A 13,861-nucleotide genomic window follows, 5' to 3' on the forward strand; every position below is an offset into this window, starting at 1 on the left:
TACATGGAATTACAGGGATAGGGCCTGGGTGGAATTGTTGTTGGTACAGGCTCGATGGGCTGAATGGCCTCCTTTGCACTGTAGAGTTTCTATGATTTTTTATGAATCTGGAAAGGAACAGGGTAGTATGAATGCAGTATTTGATAGCATCCATTGAGCTTAAGGGAAAGCATTCCATGGTCATTCGTGGAAAATGTTCACGACTTTGCTTAGGGCCGTTTTAGTGCCAAGAGGGGGGTGAAGACTTAGTTAGAAAAATTCAGAAGGAGCTGGATGTAGATCTGGTCGGTGGCCATACATAGAGACACCTTAGAGAAGAAAGGGAGGTGGGCAACAGATCATTAAAATAGAAGGGTCAGGTAACCACAAACAGGACAGTGTCAGAGACGGAAGTTACAATGGGGCCACGGAATGAAATAGAAGAGCAGCAAATTCTTGGGACTGGAGCCAGGAGTAGTTGTGGAAGAGCTGGATGTAGAGTGCGGGTAGTGGTGAACACTGCAGGAAGATTGTACCATAGATTCCAGAAAAGCAGGCTGAGGAATCAAGACTAACCAATGAGTTTGGGCATGTCAACAAACATTGGTGAAGAAGGCGGAGTTTGAAAATGGCAGTTGTGTTATCTTAGTACGCCAGATGAGCAGAGCAGCAGGTAGTTTTGGTGGAGCAAATCAAAAATAGTGTAGGTACTGTAAATCTGCAACAGGGAATGCTGGAACTCAGTAAGTCAGGCCACATATTTAAATAAAGGAAACATGTTAATGTTGCAGAAGCCGCTTGATTTGCTAACAGTTTCCAGCATTATGTATTGTATTCCCTCAAAGTTAGGTAATCCCTTCTTGCAAAGCCAAAGAGAAAGTCAGCTGCAAATGGAGTCCCACATCAAATACTGGCCATGTTGGGCCTAACGTGTTTTCCTGCTGTTCAGTTGATGGTGTAACTGCGTCTCCAGTCCACTTGGCCACTGTCTTGGAGTACCCGACACCATGATTCATAGCAGTGTCATAGTACCCAGATCTCATGACTTTGCTTATCCATACACCTGACCTGGTTCTGCAGAACTGTTTTTGCATTTCCACACATACAGGTGGTTGCTCCAGCTGCCACACTGAGCTGGCCTTCAGTACCACTGCTGTCTGTCTCTCAGAGTCCAAGGGACCCAAGCAAACTGAAACCACACTAGGTGATTCAAAAGGGATGAATGATAATTAGATGAGAGGTGTGCAGAGATTGACTGTAGTGCCCGGCAACCTGCTATGCGATTGAGCTGTGCTGCCAGTGGAATCATGCACAGCGTAGAAGATGCAAACTACAAAAAGATTTGACCGACCAAAGAAATTTTAAAGTTTATTTATCAGTATCACAAGAAGGTTTACATTAACACTGCAATGACGTTTCTGTGAAAGTCCCCTAGTCGCCACACTCCGGCATCTGTTTGGGTACATTGAGGATTTAGCATGGCCAATGCAACTAACCAGCACATCTTTTGGACTGTGGGAGGAAACCGGAACACCCGGAGGAAACCCACGCAGACACTGGGAGAACATGCAAACTCTGCAGTGATCCATGGCGGGAATCGAAGCCAGGTCCCTGGCACTGTGATGCAACAGTGCTCACCACTGTGCTGCCCCGTTCCTGAAATTGGCAATAAGGTTGCAAAATAAATGAGATGCAAAGCTCTGTTGATAATGAAGAACCAAGCATAATTGAAGATAATCAGTGGCCGCCAAGTCAGATAGACTTCCCATCTATTACCTCCATTGAGAACATACAGGTAGGCAATTAAATCAACTTCCTCAGCACTATTGATCACTCATCTGATGAAAACAGAGATTGCATACAGGCATGAAGCGCCTACAATAATGGAGATTTTGTTTTCCAACTTTCAGCTGGAGTAGGTCATCTCAAGTAAATACACAGATGAAGCTCATGACAAACCACCCAAGATGGACCTTGTGCTTGATTTCTTAGCACGCAGATTGAATGGGAATATTGGTTTGAGAGGTCAAAACAGAATGAGCAGGTCCAAAACTGGCCACAATTCCCAAGAGCTTTGGTCAACAAACTTCACCTCCAACAGAAACCAAAGCTGGTCAACTGACTCATCATTGTTCAGAGTGTGCAGATGGTAATGAAAGAACCAGAGTTCAGCACCAATCCGTGCAAAATTATCAGCTCCAGGCAGTCAAACAACAATCCCCAATCTGCAGATAAGCAATGATTTATTTGCAGAATCAGAGAGTTTTTCATGTGCAAGAGAAAATAGAAGCAATGATCAAGGCAGTAGAAATGGGGACCAAATGACCTGATAAGTCAAATTACAACTCATTTCCGAACCTTGTCAGATTTTTGGCCACGACAGAAATATAACTTCCAGCATGAAGCATGACAGAGCGCAACTGCAAAGTTTGAAGACACAGCTATGCAAGAACTTTCCTTTTTCCAACGCAAAAATCAATTGGGTACAAATTTTCTTTGCGAGCTTGATGACATCAAGACAGCCTTGTGAAACTGTCCTGTCATAAGACCTTAAGGCACAGGAGCAGAATTAGGCCACTCGGCCCATCAAGTCTGCTCCGCCATTCAATCATGGCTGATATTTTTCTCATCCCTATTCTCCTGCCTTTTCCCTATAACCCCTGATCCCCTTATCAAGAACCTATCTATCTCTGTCTTAAAGACACTCAATGACCTGGCCTCCACAGCCTTCTGCGGCAGAGTTCCACAGATTCACCACTCTCTGGATGAACAAATTCCTTCTCACCTGTTTTAAAAGATCGTCCCTTTAGCCTGAGGTTGTGCCCTCTGGTTCTAGTTTTTCCTACTAGTGGAAACATCCTCTCCACGTCCACTCTATCCAGGCCTCGCAGTATCCTGTATGTTTCAATAAGATCTCTCCTCATCCTTCTAAACTCTAATGAGTACAGAGCCAGAGTCCTCAACCGTTCCTCATACAACAAGCTCTTCAACCGAGGGATCATTCTTGTGGACCTCCTCTGGACCCTTTCCAAGGCCAGCACATCCTTCCTTAGATATGGGGCCCAAAACTGCTAACAATACGCCAAATGGGGTCTGACCAGAGCCCTATACAGCCTCAGCAGTACATCCCTGCTCTTGTATTCTAGCCCTCTCGACATGAATGCTAACATTGCATTTGCCTTCCTAATTACCGACTAGACCTGCACGTTAACCTGAAGAGAATTTTGAACAATGACTCCCAAGTCCCTTTGTGTTTCTGATTTCCTAACCATTTTTCCATTTAGAAAATAGTCTATGCCTCCATTCCTCCTTCCTAAGTGCGTAACCTCACTTTTGCACATTGTATTCCATCTGCCGCTTCCTTGCCCACTCTCCTAACCTGTCCAAATCCTTCTGCAGCCCCTCTGCTTCCTCAATATTGCCTGTCCCACTACTTATCTTTGTATCTTCTGCAAACTTAGTAACAGTGCCTTCAGTTCCTTCCTCCAAATCGTTCATGTATATTGTGAAAAGTTGTGGTCCTAGCACTGATCCCTGAGGCACACTAGTCACCGGCTGCCATCCTGAAAAAGACTGCTTTATCCCCACTCTGCCTTCTGCCAGTCAGCCAATCCTCTATCCATGCCATGATCTTACCCTTAACACCATGGGTTCTTAACTTATTTAACAGTCTCCTACTTGTCAAAGGCCTTTTGGAAATCTAAATAAATCATGCCCACTGGTTCTCCTTTATCTAACTTCCTTGTTACCTCCTCAAAAGAACTCCAACAAATTTGCCAGACATGACCTTCCCTTGACAAAGCTATGCTGACTCAGTCCCACTTTATTATGCACTTCCAAGTACTCTGCAACCTCATCTTTAATAATGGATTCTAAAATCTTGCCAATGACCAAAGTCAGGCTAACTGGCCTATAATTTCCCATCTGCTGCTTCCCTCCCTTCTTAAACCGTGGCATTACATTAGCTACTTTCCAGTCTTCTGGTACCCACCCGCCTCCAGTGATTCCTGAAAGATCACCACCAATGCCTCCACAATTTCCACAGCTATCTCTTCACCCTGGGGTGAAGTTCATCTGGTCCAGGTGATTTATCCACCTTCAGACCTTTGTTTCCCCAGAACCTTCTCCTTAGTGATGACCACTACACTCATCTGTGCCCTCTGACTTTCCTGGAGCTCTGGCATTCTACTGGTGTCTTCCACCGCGAAAACTGATGCATAGTAACTATTCAGTTCTTCTGCCATTGCTTGGTTTCCTATTATTACTTCTCCAGCCTCATTTTCCAGTGGTCCAATGGAAAATTTTTGCCTCTCTCGTCTTTTATATATTGAAGAAAACCTCTTCCCATGTTCTTTTATATTACTAGCTAGCTTACACTCATTTCATCTTCTCCCCCCTTATTGCTTTTTTGGTTGTCCTCTGCTCGCTTTTAACAGTAAGGAGTCTAACAACTCGCTTTTAACAGTGACAGTGTTTTAAAGCTGGATTCTCAGAACTACCTGACCTTTGGTTTAAAGCTGCTTTGGAATACCCAGAACTATTCAATAAGGCAATAATATTTCTAATGCCTTTTCCTCCAAACTATCTTTGCAAAACTGGATTTTCAGGGCTTGTCACATTGAAGATCAAATATTGGTATAAATTTAACATTGAAATAGATCTCGGATTGTCATCCCTGGAATCTGGCATCCAGCGTTTGACATCTTTGAAACAACATCAACCATCTCATTAGGTTAAGTGTTATTTGTTTCCACTGGTAGGCACACTGCAGGTAAATGTGCTGTGACGAGTGCAATGCATTTGTGAATGTGCATCATAGACTATTAGAAATAGCTGCATTTTTAATACTCATTGTTATACAAGTTCGACCCGTGTCAGCCATAGGCCTTATCAAAAACAATGTTTAAAACAGCTTGCATGCGCCGTGGTCCACAAACATTTTTGATGACGATCTAGTGGTCCACATAAAGGAAAAGATTGGGGACCACTGTTCTAGAGGCAGCGGGGCTCCTGGAGATTCTGAATTGACAATGACAGACATATCACTCAATGAATCATACTTCAAAGTTCAAGCAGCAGGAACTGAACAATATAGTCTGCATGCTTAAAAGGCACCTATTAAGTGACACCGTTGCAGCCAATGGAAAACGGTTATAGGGCAGCACTGTGGTAAAGTGGTTAGCACTGCTGTCGCACAGCGCTAGGGACCCGGGTTCAATTCCAGTCTTGGGTGACTTTGTGGAATTTGCATATTCTCCTCATGTCTGCTTGGGTTTCCTCCCACACTCCAAAAGATATGCAGGTTAGGTTGATTGGCCATGCTAAATTGCCCCTTAGTGTCACGGGGATTAGTAGGGTAAATTTGTGGAGTTATGGGAATAGGGCCTGGGATTGTTGTTGGTACAGGCTTGATGGGCCAAATAGCCTTCTTCAGCACTGTTGGGATTCTATGATTTGTGCCATAAGTGTGGACAGGATAGAAATGGGGGCTATATTGGGCAATACAAGGCATTTCACCGAGTACTTGATGTATGGAATTAACTATAATTAATTTAATAAGCATTATTTTTACTCAGCATCAACTGGGTAGCATATTTTATAAGGTTACAATGTTAATGCAATATCAGGACTTAGTTATGTTCTTTGTATAGCTAATTACAACTGATTACACAAATTCTATTTCAGCATATTGCAGATGAACGACTAGTGCTGACAAAATCATTCCTGGATTTCAGCTGTCATTCTTCATCTAGAGTCATAGAGGTTTACAGCATGGAAACAGGCCCTTCGGCCCAACTTGTCCATGCCGCCCTTTTTAAAAAAAAACCCCAAGCTATTCCCAATTGCCTGCATTTGGCCCATATTCCTCTATACCCATCATACCCATGTAACTATCTAAATGCTTTTTAAAAGACAAAATTGTACCTGCCTCTACTACTACCTCTGGCAGCTTGTTCCAGACACTCACCACTCTGAAAAAATTGCCTATCCGGACCCTTTTGTATCTCTATCCTCTCACCTTAAACCTATGCCCTCTAGTTTTAGACTCCCCTACCTTTGGGAAAAGATATATCGACTATCTAGCTGATCTATGCCCCTCATTATTTTATAGACCTCCAGAAGATCACCCCTCAGCCCCCTACGCTCCAGAGAAAAAAGTCCCAGTCTATCCAGCCTCTTCTTATAACTCAATCCATCAAGTCCCAGTAGAATCCTAGTAAATCTTTTCTGCACTCTTTCTAGTTTAATAATATCCTTTCTTTAATAGGGTGACCAGAACTGCACACAGTATTCCAAGTGTGGCCATACCAATTTATCGTACAACTTCAACAAGACATTCCAACTCCTGTATTCAATGTTCTGACCGATGAAACCAAGCATGCCGAATGCCTTCTTCACCATTCTGTCCACCTGTGACTCTGTTAGAGTTGAATCTGCCTTCCACTGGAACTTGCTTTTTCCCTTCAAGAAACTCCTATTGGTTATCAATCCTTGTTTTCCTCCCGTCTTGGCCCTTGCTTGTTGAGTATACACTACAAATAATTTCTAATTTTTGGCTCAGCAACTTCAATTATTACATACTGTAGGATGCTGCCGGGACTTGATGATTTGAGTTATAAGAGGCTGAATAGACTGGGACTATTTTCTCTGGAGTGTAGGAGGCTGAGGGGTGATCTTATAGGAGGTCTATAAAATAAAGAGGGGCATAGATCAGCTAGTCAATATCTTTTCCCAAAGGTAGGGGAGTTTAAAACTAGAGGACATAGGTTTAAGGTGAGAAGGGAGAGATACAAAAGAGTCCGGAGGGGCAATTTTTTCCAGAGGGTGGTGAGTGTCTGGAATAAGCTGCCAGAGGTAGTAGTAGAGGCGGGTACAATTTTGTCTTTTAAAAAACATTTAGACAGTTACATGGATAAGATGGGTCTAGAGGGATATGGGCCAAATGCAGGCAATTGGGACTAGCTTAGGGGTTTAAAAAAAAAAAGGGCTGAAGGGCCTGTTTCCATGCTGTAAATTTATACGACCCAAAGGGAACCAAACTACATGCATGCTTGAAAACTGCAGCATTCCAAGATATCTTTTAAAAAGTCAGACCAAAGTCATTTATCCTATAAATATCAAATGTGTTTAACATTTGATATGGATATAAATATGAATTGCAACCACAGAATTGAATGCATCCTGGGTAGTCACAGGCTTTCAACTTGTGATCTCTGAACTTTACTTACACTAATCAGAAAAGGAGCATGAAGTCCCATAAGTCCGTATTTCCACCCATCTGCATCTATTTTCTATTTTGGCATATTGATTCAAAGAATGGCGCAGACACCATTGGGCAGCTGACCTGTCTTTCAGAAGTGGGTGTGTGGATATGCACCAGTATTTGTGCCAGTTAGCCAGCCTTTGAAAAATGTGTAAATCATTGTGTCTAGTAGACAGATGTCCATGGCATTGCTCAGTGCCAGAGGATCCACCATTCCACAAGTGAGGATAATACAATGGGCCATTACTTCCTGGCCCCCAACACTGCATTTGGAGGGTACCCCAAAGATACGCTGGGGAACCCCTCTCGGAAGTTTCCACACAAGGGTTTAACTTTCTGTGGACAATTGGGTTGCAAGCCATCCGACAAAGCAATTTAAATCGCTAAATTTAGGTGGTTCTGCCACTTTTACCCTCATAGTTGGTCTGAAAGAGTTAGAAGGAAAAGAAAACACTTCTAACCCCAGTAACTATTTTAAAGACCCAGACTGGGTCTCACATGGGACCCCCCCGCCCAGTTCCATACACTTACCTTCGCCCTTTCATCTCACCTGCTTTACAGCTAGTGCCTTAAAAAGAGGGCATCCCTTCCTTCACTGCGCTCCTTTTACACCTCGCTGCTGGAGCCGGAGACTTGCTTCGCTGTTGCAGTCTGACCCAGCCTCAGTGAGCAAGGTCGGGTAAGACAGGTGCTTGGAATTCCAGGGAAGTTAAGTGGCTAGGGAGTGGCAATGCGCCAGTGATTGCCAATCTGAGGAAGTTACGGGCCAATGTCACACAGAAGGCACATTACTAAGATAGAGCTATATGTGCACCCTGACATGCCCTTTTAAGTAAATGCTTAATTTTTGTAAACTGGAACATTTAACAGTATTTCCAATTTGATTTTTTTGTAGATTGGCAGCTCAGTATAAATCCTTGGCACCACTGGCAGTAAACATTTTCTCTTCCCTTCTTCTTGCAAAGCGTGAGAGAAATGAACCATGATTCAGAAAATCCAGTCCAAATATTCACACCAACGGATAAGTTTTCCAACGTCACTACTACTGACAATATTAATAAACCAGGATTGGATGAGTTAAAATTTTATAAAGCAATGCCCACTAGTTGGAATGACATGAAGGGAAAAGGAAACATTAACTGCAATTGTTCAAAGATCAACACCATATTTGCTGAGCACAAACTGATTTGAAAACCTATATCCTCACCATTACAAAGACCATCCATCTACTACTACATCTGTAAACATACATTTCCACACCTACCTCAACCCATCAGCCACCGAAACTCTCATGTCTAACACCTCCAGACTCGATAAGAGCATTCAATGTGTACTTGGCATCTTATTCCTCACCCTATCAACTTCAGCTCAACCAAAGCACCAGCCACCTTCATCCTATCAATTCCTGTCCACACATTGCACTTACTTTCATTGATATACACTGGCTTTCAGGTCTCAAAAGGCCATGTAAAATTTCATGTTTAAATTCCTCCAAGGTCTTCCCAACACGACAAATCCAATGTCCCTTTGATCACGACTCTTGTACGTGCACTCTCATCAATTATCCCATCAGAAGCCATCAAGCAGCCTGCCATCCTTCAAGACCCTTTAGCTCATATCTGGATATGCTTTCAGTTAATAAAGCAATGTACTGGGGATGCTAGAAATCTGAAATAAAAATAGAAAACACTGGAAAACTCAGCAGGTCTGGCAGCATGTGAAGTGAGAAAGGGTTAATAATTGGTTCCAACGAAATGCAAGATTGGACTCAATGTTAACTCTATATTGCTTTTGCTGTTTTTCCAGCATTTTGTTTTTATTCCAGATTTTCAGTCATTCTTCCTAACAATTCATTTTCATTTGGCTTTCTTGGGCTCAAGGCTCTTTTCCATGTTAATGGCAATTAATTCAAACCAATGTAAATGTAATTCAAGATTGAGAGGCCTAAACCCATCATCAGAATCAAATAAAGTTGCAACAAGAAAGACAACCATTTGACCCGCCATGCCTATGCTGGTCAGCAAGTAGCCATTCAGTCTAATTCTACTTTCAGCCCAAAAGTAGGGCTTTTCAACCCTTGATCCATAGCCTTCAAGTGCATATTCCAAGTGTCTTTTAAACGCTGAGGGTTTTCACCTCTACCACCCAATCAAGGCAGAGAGTACCAGACTCCCCACCAAAAACCTCATCTTGAATGCCTTCCAAAACACTACCTACTTAACCTAAAATCTATCCTCCCTGGTTATGGACTCTTCAACCTAGGGTAATAGTGAATTCCTATTCACTATTTAGATTGCTCAATTTTACACACTTCTATAAGGTCTCCCCATAAGCTAACCTCCTCTGTTCCAAAGAAAACCCTAGCCTATTCAAGCACCGATGTTAAGACTCCTATTTATTGACTACAGCTCAGCCTTCAACACCATTATTCAGACGAAACTCCTGTCCGAGCTGTGGCCTGGGCCTTGGCTGCTCCCTCTGTGACTGGATCCTGAACTTCCTTACTTATTGTGGTCTGTGGGTTAAGATGGGCAACAACACCTCCTCCACGATTATCCTCAACACCGGTGCCCCACAAGGCTGTGTTCTCAACCCTCTACTATACTCCTCATACACCTCTGACTGTGGCCAAATTCCCCTCCAACTCTATTTTCAAGTTTGCTGACGACACCAGCGTGGTGGGTCGGATCTCAAACAATGACGAGACAGAGTACAGGAATCAGATAGAGAATCTGGTGCGGCAACAATAATCTCTCCCTCAATGTCAACAAAATGAAGGAGATTGTCATCGACTTCAGGAAGATTAGAGGAGAATATGTCCGTCTACATCAACAGGGACGAAGTTGAAAGGGTTGATAGCTTCAAGTTTTTAGGTGTCCAGATCACCAACAACCTGTCCTGGTCACCCCATGCCGACACTATAGTGAAGAAAGCCCACCAACGCCTTTACATTCTCAGAAGACTAAGGAAATTTGGCATGTCAGCTACGACTCTCACCAACTTCTACAGATGCATCATTGAAAGCATTCTTTCTGGTTGTATCACAGCTTGGTATGGCTCCTGCTCTGCCCAAGACCACAAGAACCTACAAAAGGTCGTGAATGTAGCCCAATCCATCACGCAAACCAGCCTCCAATCCACTGGCTGTCTACACTTCCCGCTGCCTCTGCAAAGCAGCCAGCATAATCAAGGACCCCACACACCCTGAACATTCTCTCTTCCACCTTCTTCTGTCAGAAAAAAGATACAAAAGTCTGAGGTCACGTACCAACTGTCAAGAACAGCTTCTTTCCTGCTACCATCAGACTTTTGAATGGACCTACCTTGCATCAAGTTAATCTTTCTCTACACCCTAGCTATGACTGTAACACTACATTCTGCACTCTCATTTCCTTCTCTATGAACGGTATGCGTTGGCTGCATAGCGCGCAAGAAAATACTTTTCACTGTATGCCAATACATGTGACAATAATAAATCAAAAAATCAAATCTTTCCCCATTACTAAAATTCTGCAATCCAGGCAACATACTTGTAAATCTGTTCTGCATCCTCACCAGAGCAATTGTGTCAGAGTCATAGAGGTTTACAGCATGGAAACAGGCCTTTCGGCCCAACTTGTCTATGCCGCCCTTTTTTTCAAACCCCTAAGCTATTCCCAATTGCCCGCATTTGGCCCATATCCCTGTGTACCCATCTTACCCATGTAACTGTCTAAACGCTTTTTAAAAGACAAAATTGTACCCGCCTCTATTACTACCTCTGGCAGCTTGTTCCAGACACACCACCCTGTGTGTGAAAAAATTGCTCCTCTGGACCCGTGTGCTAACTAGGACTCAAGCTATGGTCTAGTCTTTTATACAGTCAGAGGTTTACAGCACAGAAACAGGCCCTTCGGCCCAACTTGTCCATGCCACCCTTTCTTTTTTAAAACCCCTAAACTAATCCCAATTGCCCGCATTTGGCCCATTTCCCTCTATACCCATGCAAATAGATAGTCCCAGCATAAATATTCTACAACTCAGCTAATAAAGGTAAGCATCCTATATGTTTTCTTGATCACTTTATCTAGCTGTCCAGCACTTCAGGGATCTATTGACGTGCACTCCAAGTTTCCTCTGCTCTCTACACTTAGCAACATAGAACTTAGGAGCAGTAGGCAGTCATTTTTGGCCCTTCAAGCCTTTCCATAAGATCGCGGCTCATCTGATTGTGGTCTCAGCTCCACTTTCATCTCTGCACCCTAGGATATTGGAACAGTAGCCTAGTTATTGTGTCTTCTCTTGCCAGCCTTCCCCCGAAGCATTACCTCACTTCTACCTCTTCATCTGCTGGCAATTGGTTCCAGATCATAATTTACAGGCGTAAGCCACACAGCGTGTTGGAAGTACTTGTTGGAAGTAGCACAATACACCAAGATGCAATAAGTATATGCACCCAGAAATGGCCACAAATAAACCGCATCTAAATGTGCCATATTATTATGGCACATATTAATATATGCCACATTGTACAGACTCCACACAAACATTCTCCCTGCGTCTACGTGGATTTCCTCCAGGTGCTCCAGTTTCCTCCCACAGTCCGAAAGACGTGCTGTGCTGGTTAGGTGCATTGGCCATGCTAAATTCCCCCTCAGTGTAGCAGAACAGATGGTAGACTAGGGAATTTTCACAGTAACTTCATTGCAGCGTTAATTTACGCCTACTTGTGACACTAATAAACAAACTTTATTAACAGGTCCCAAATGTAAATCACACAAATCTGCAACTTTTGTTTCTTCAATGCCATTTGTTAAATTGGCTTAAATTTGCACACAAAGTACATGCATATAGGTGCCTGGGCTGGCAAGACAAAATCTGGTGATTTCAGTTTTAAGCTCGTCCTCATGAACAGCCCCACGTGCTGTACAAACACACACACACGCCCCTCAGGTAGGTCACACTAAAGGCGAGTTTCGAATATAAAAACTGGTTCTTCGCCAAACTTATAACAAGTAAAGTGGCACTCTGAAGTAAAACTAAAGGAGGGGAGGGGGGAGAAGAGAAAAGGGGCAACGTAAAGATGTCCTGCGGTAACAGATCACGAAGTCAGCCCTCACACGACACAGAAAAGGGGTTAATCTTGCAGGGGTTTGTTCTACCCTGACCACAAGGCTTTAAGAAATTCTCATAACTCCGCCAGGGTATTAGTTTGTACCGTGTATTTTCGTGATTGGGAGAAAGGGGGCGGGGAGGGGGGTGAGAAAGGTGACATTTAATGGGGTCCACTTTCCCGGTTTGAAAAGAAAACACACGATCAAACCCGGCTCCGTCCGCCATCTTAACCTCGCTCGGCACTCCGAGCCGCAACCCAGCCGGGAAGGAATCAAATAAGAGATAAGTACGACATTGTAAAGTTAAAACGCAGTCTAAAAGTGACTGATTTTACTGTTCCGATTCCTTCAGATCCCCTCCTCCTCCCTCCCGTCCATCCCCCAACGGTCACCCGCCGACAGCGCCAACTGAATCCGACCTACCTGCTCCGCGTTTCCTTCGCCGGACATTGTGTGATTTTAAAATAAAAATAGTGTTGGTATAAAATGAAACAGCACACAGTTAATGAACGCGTTCAGGTGAGTGCAGAGCTGGCCCTACCAAACTAGAAACCCACTTTTCTCTATCCCTCTCTCTCTTTTTCCCCCCTCTTTTAAGCTCGGTGCTACTCCTACCCCCCTACCATCTCCTCCTTATCCAGCGCCGCCTCAGCGCTGCACAAAATGGCGGCGGCCGGCGACAGCGCGCCGGAAGCGGCCGTTTGGCGCGCGCTCATGCGCATGCGCTCCCACAACCCCCCCCTCCAATCAGAGTCCAGATGTTATAGAATCACTACCGTGCAGCAAGAGGCCATTCAGCCCATCCTCAACAATCCCAACCGGACTCTTTCCCCCTAGCCCCACGTATTTACCCCGGTAATTGCCCCTAACCACTGACTATACATGGCTATTTTCCAGCAGTGATCAGGAGCAGGAAGTCTTTTTCATCCTACCTCCCTAGTTTGGATATGCTGAAGACATTAATGGAACTGTTCTCCATTGGGTTTGTGTCTCCAGAAAGTTGGGTTAGGGAGTCCAGAGAGTATGTTGATGTTTGTAGTGGCAAATTATTACAAAAATATGAGTCATCCAGTTTCAAGTTTAAAAAGTTTATTAGTGTCGCAAGGAGGCTTTTCATTAACACTGCAATGAAGTTACTGTGAAAATCCCCTAGTCGCCACACTCCGGCGCCTGTTTGGGTACACTGAGGGTGAATTTAGCATGGCCAATTCACCTAACCAGCACGTCTTTTGGATTTGATATGATTTATTATTGTCACATGTATTAACATACAGTGAAAAGTATTGTTTCTTGCGTGCTATGCAGACAAAGCATACCGTTCATAGAGAAGGAAATGAGAGAGTGCAGAATGTTGTGTTACAGTCATAGCTAGGGTGTAGAGAAAGATCAACTTAATGCAAGGTAAGTCCATTCAAAAGTCTTGACAGCAGCAGGGAAGAAGCTGTTCTCGAGTTGGTTGGTACGTGACCTCAGACTTTTGTATCTTTTTTCCAACTGAAGAAAGTAGAAGAGAGAATGTCCAGGG

At 43.7% G+C, this 13,861-nt stretch overlaps 1 protein-coding gene across 3 annotated transcripts in view; it reads right to left on the reverse strand.

Annotated features, from left to right (window-relative positions):
• Nucleotides 1-13,861, reverse strand: part of cstf3 (cleavage stimulation factor, 3' pre-RNA, subunit 3) — a 146,907-nt gene that overhangs the window by 93,274 nt on the left and 39,772 nt on the right. Inside the window, exons 1-2 of one of the 3 annotated variants that reach the window (XM_078220955.1) lie at nt 12,760-12,992; nt 8,670-8,911 (exon numbers count right to left, since the gene is read on the reverse strand). The exons of 1 other annotated variant lie outside the window; for it this stretch is intronic. In XM_078220955.1, the coding sequence (XP_078077081.1) occupies nt 8,670-8,675 (6 nt within the window). In that variant the 5' untranslated portion in view covers nt 8,676-8,911; nt 12,760-12,992. Of the gene's footprint in view, nt 1-8,669; nt 8,912-12,759; nt 12,997-13,861 lie in introns of those variants that run through there. One more of the 3 variants, XM_078220954.1, reaches the window with a different exon arrangement.

Source organism: Mustelus asterias, chromosome 9, assembly GCF_964213995.1.
Source record: "Mustelus asterias chromosome 9, sMusAst1.hap1.1, whole genome shotgun sequence".
NCBI lineage: Eukaryota > Metazoa > Chordata > Chondrichthyes > Carcharhiniformes > Triakidae > Mustelus > Mustelus asterias.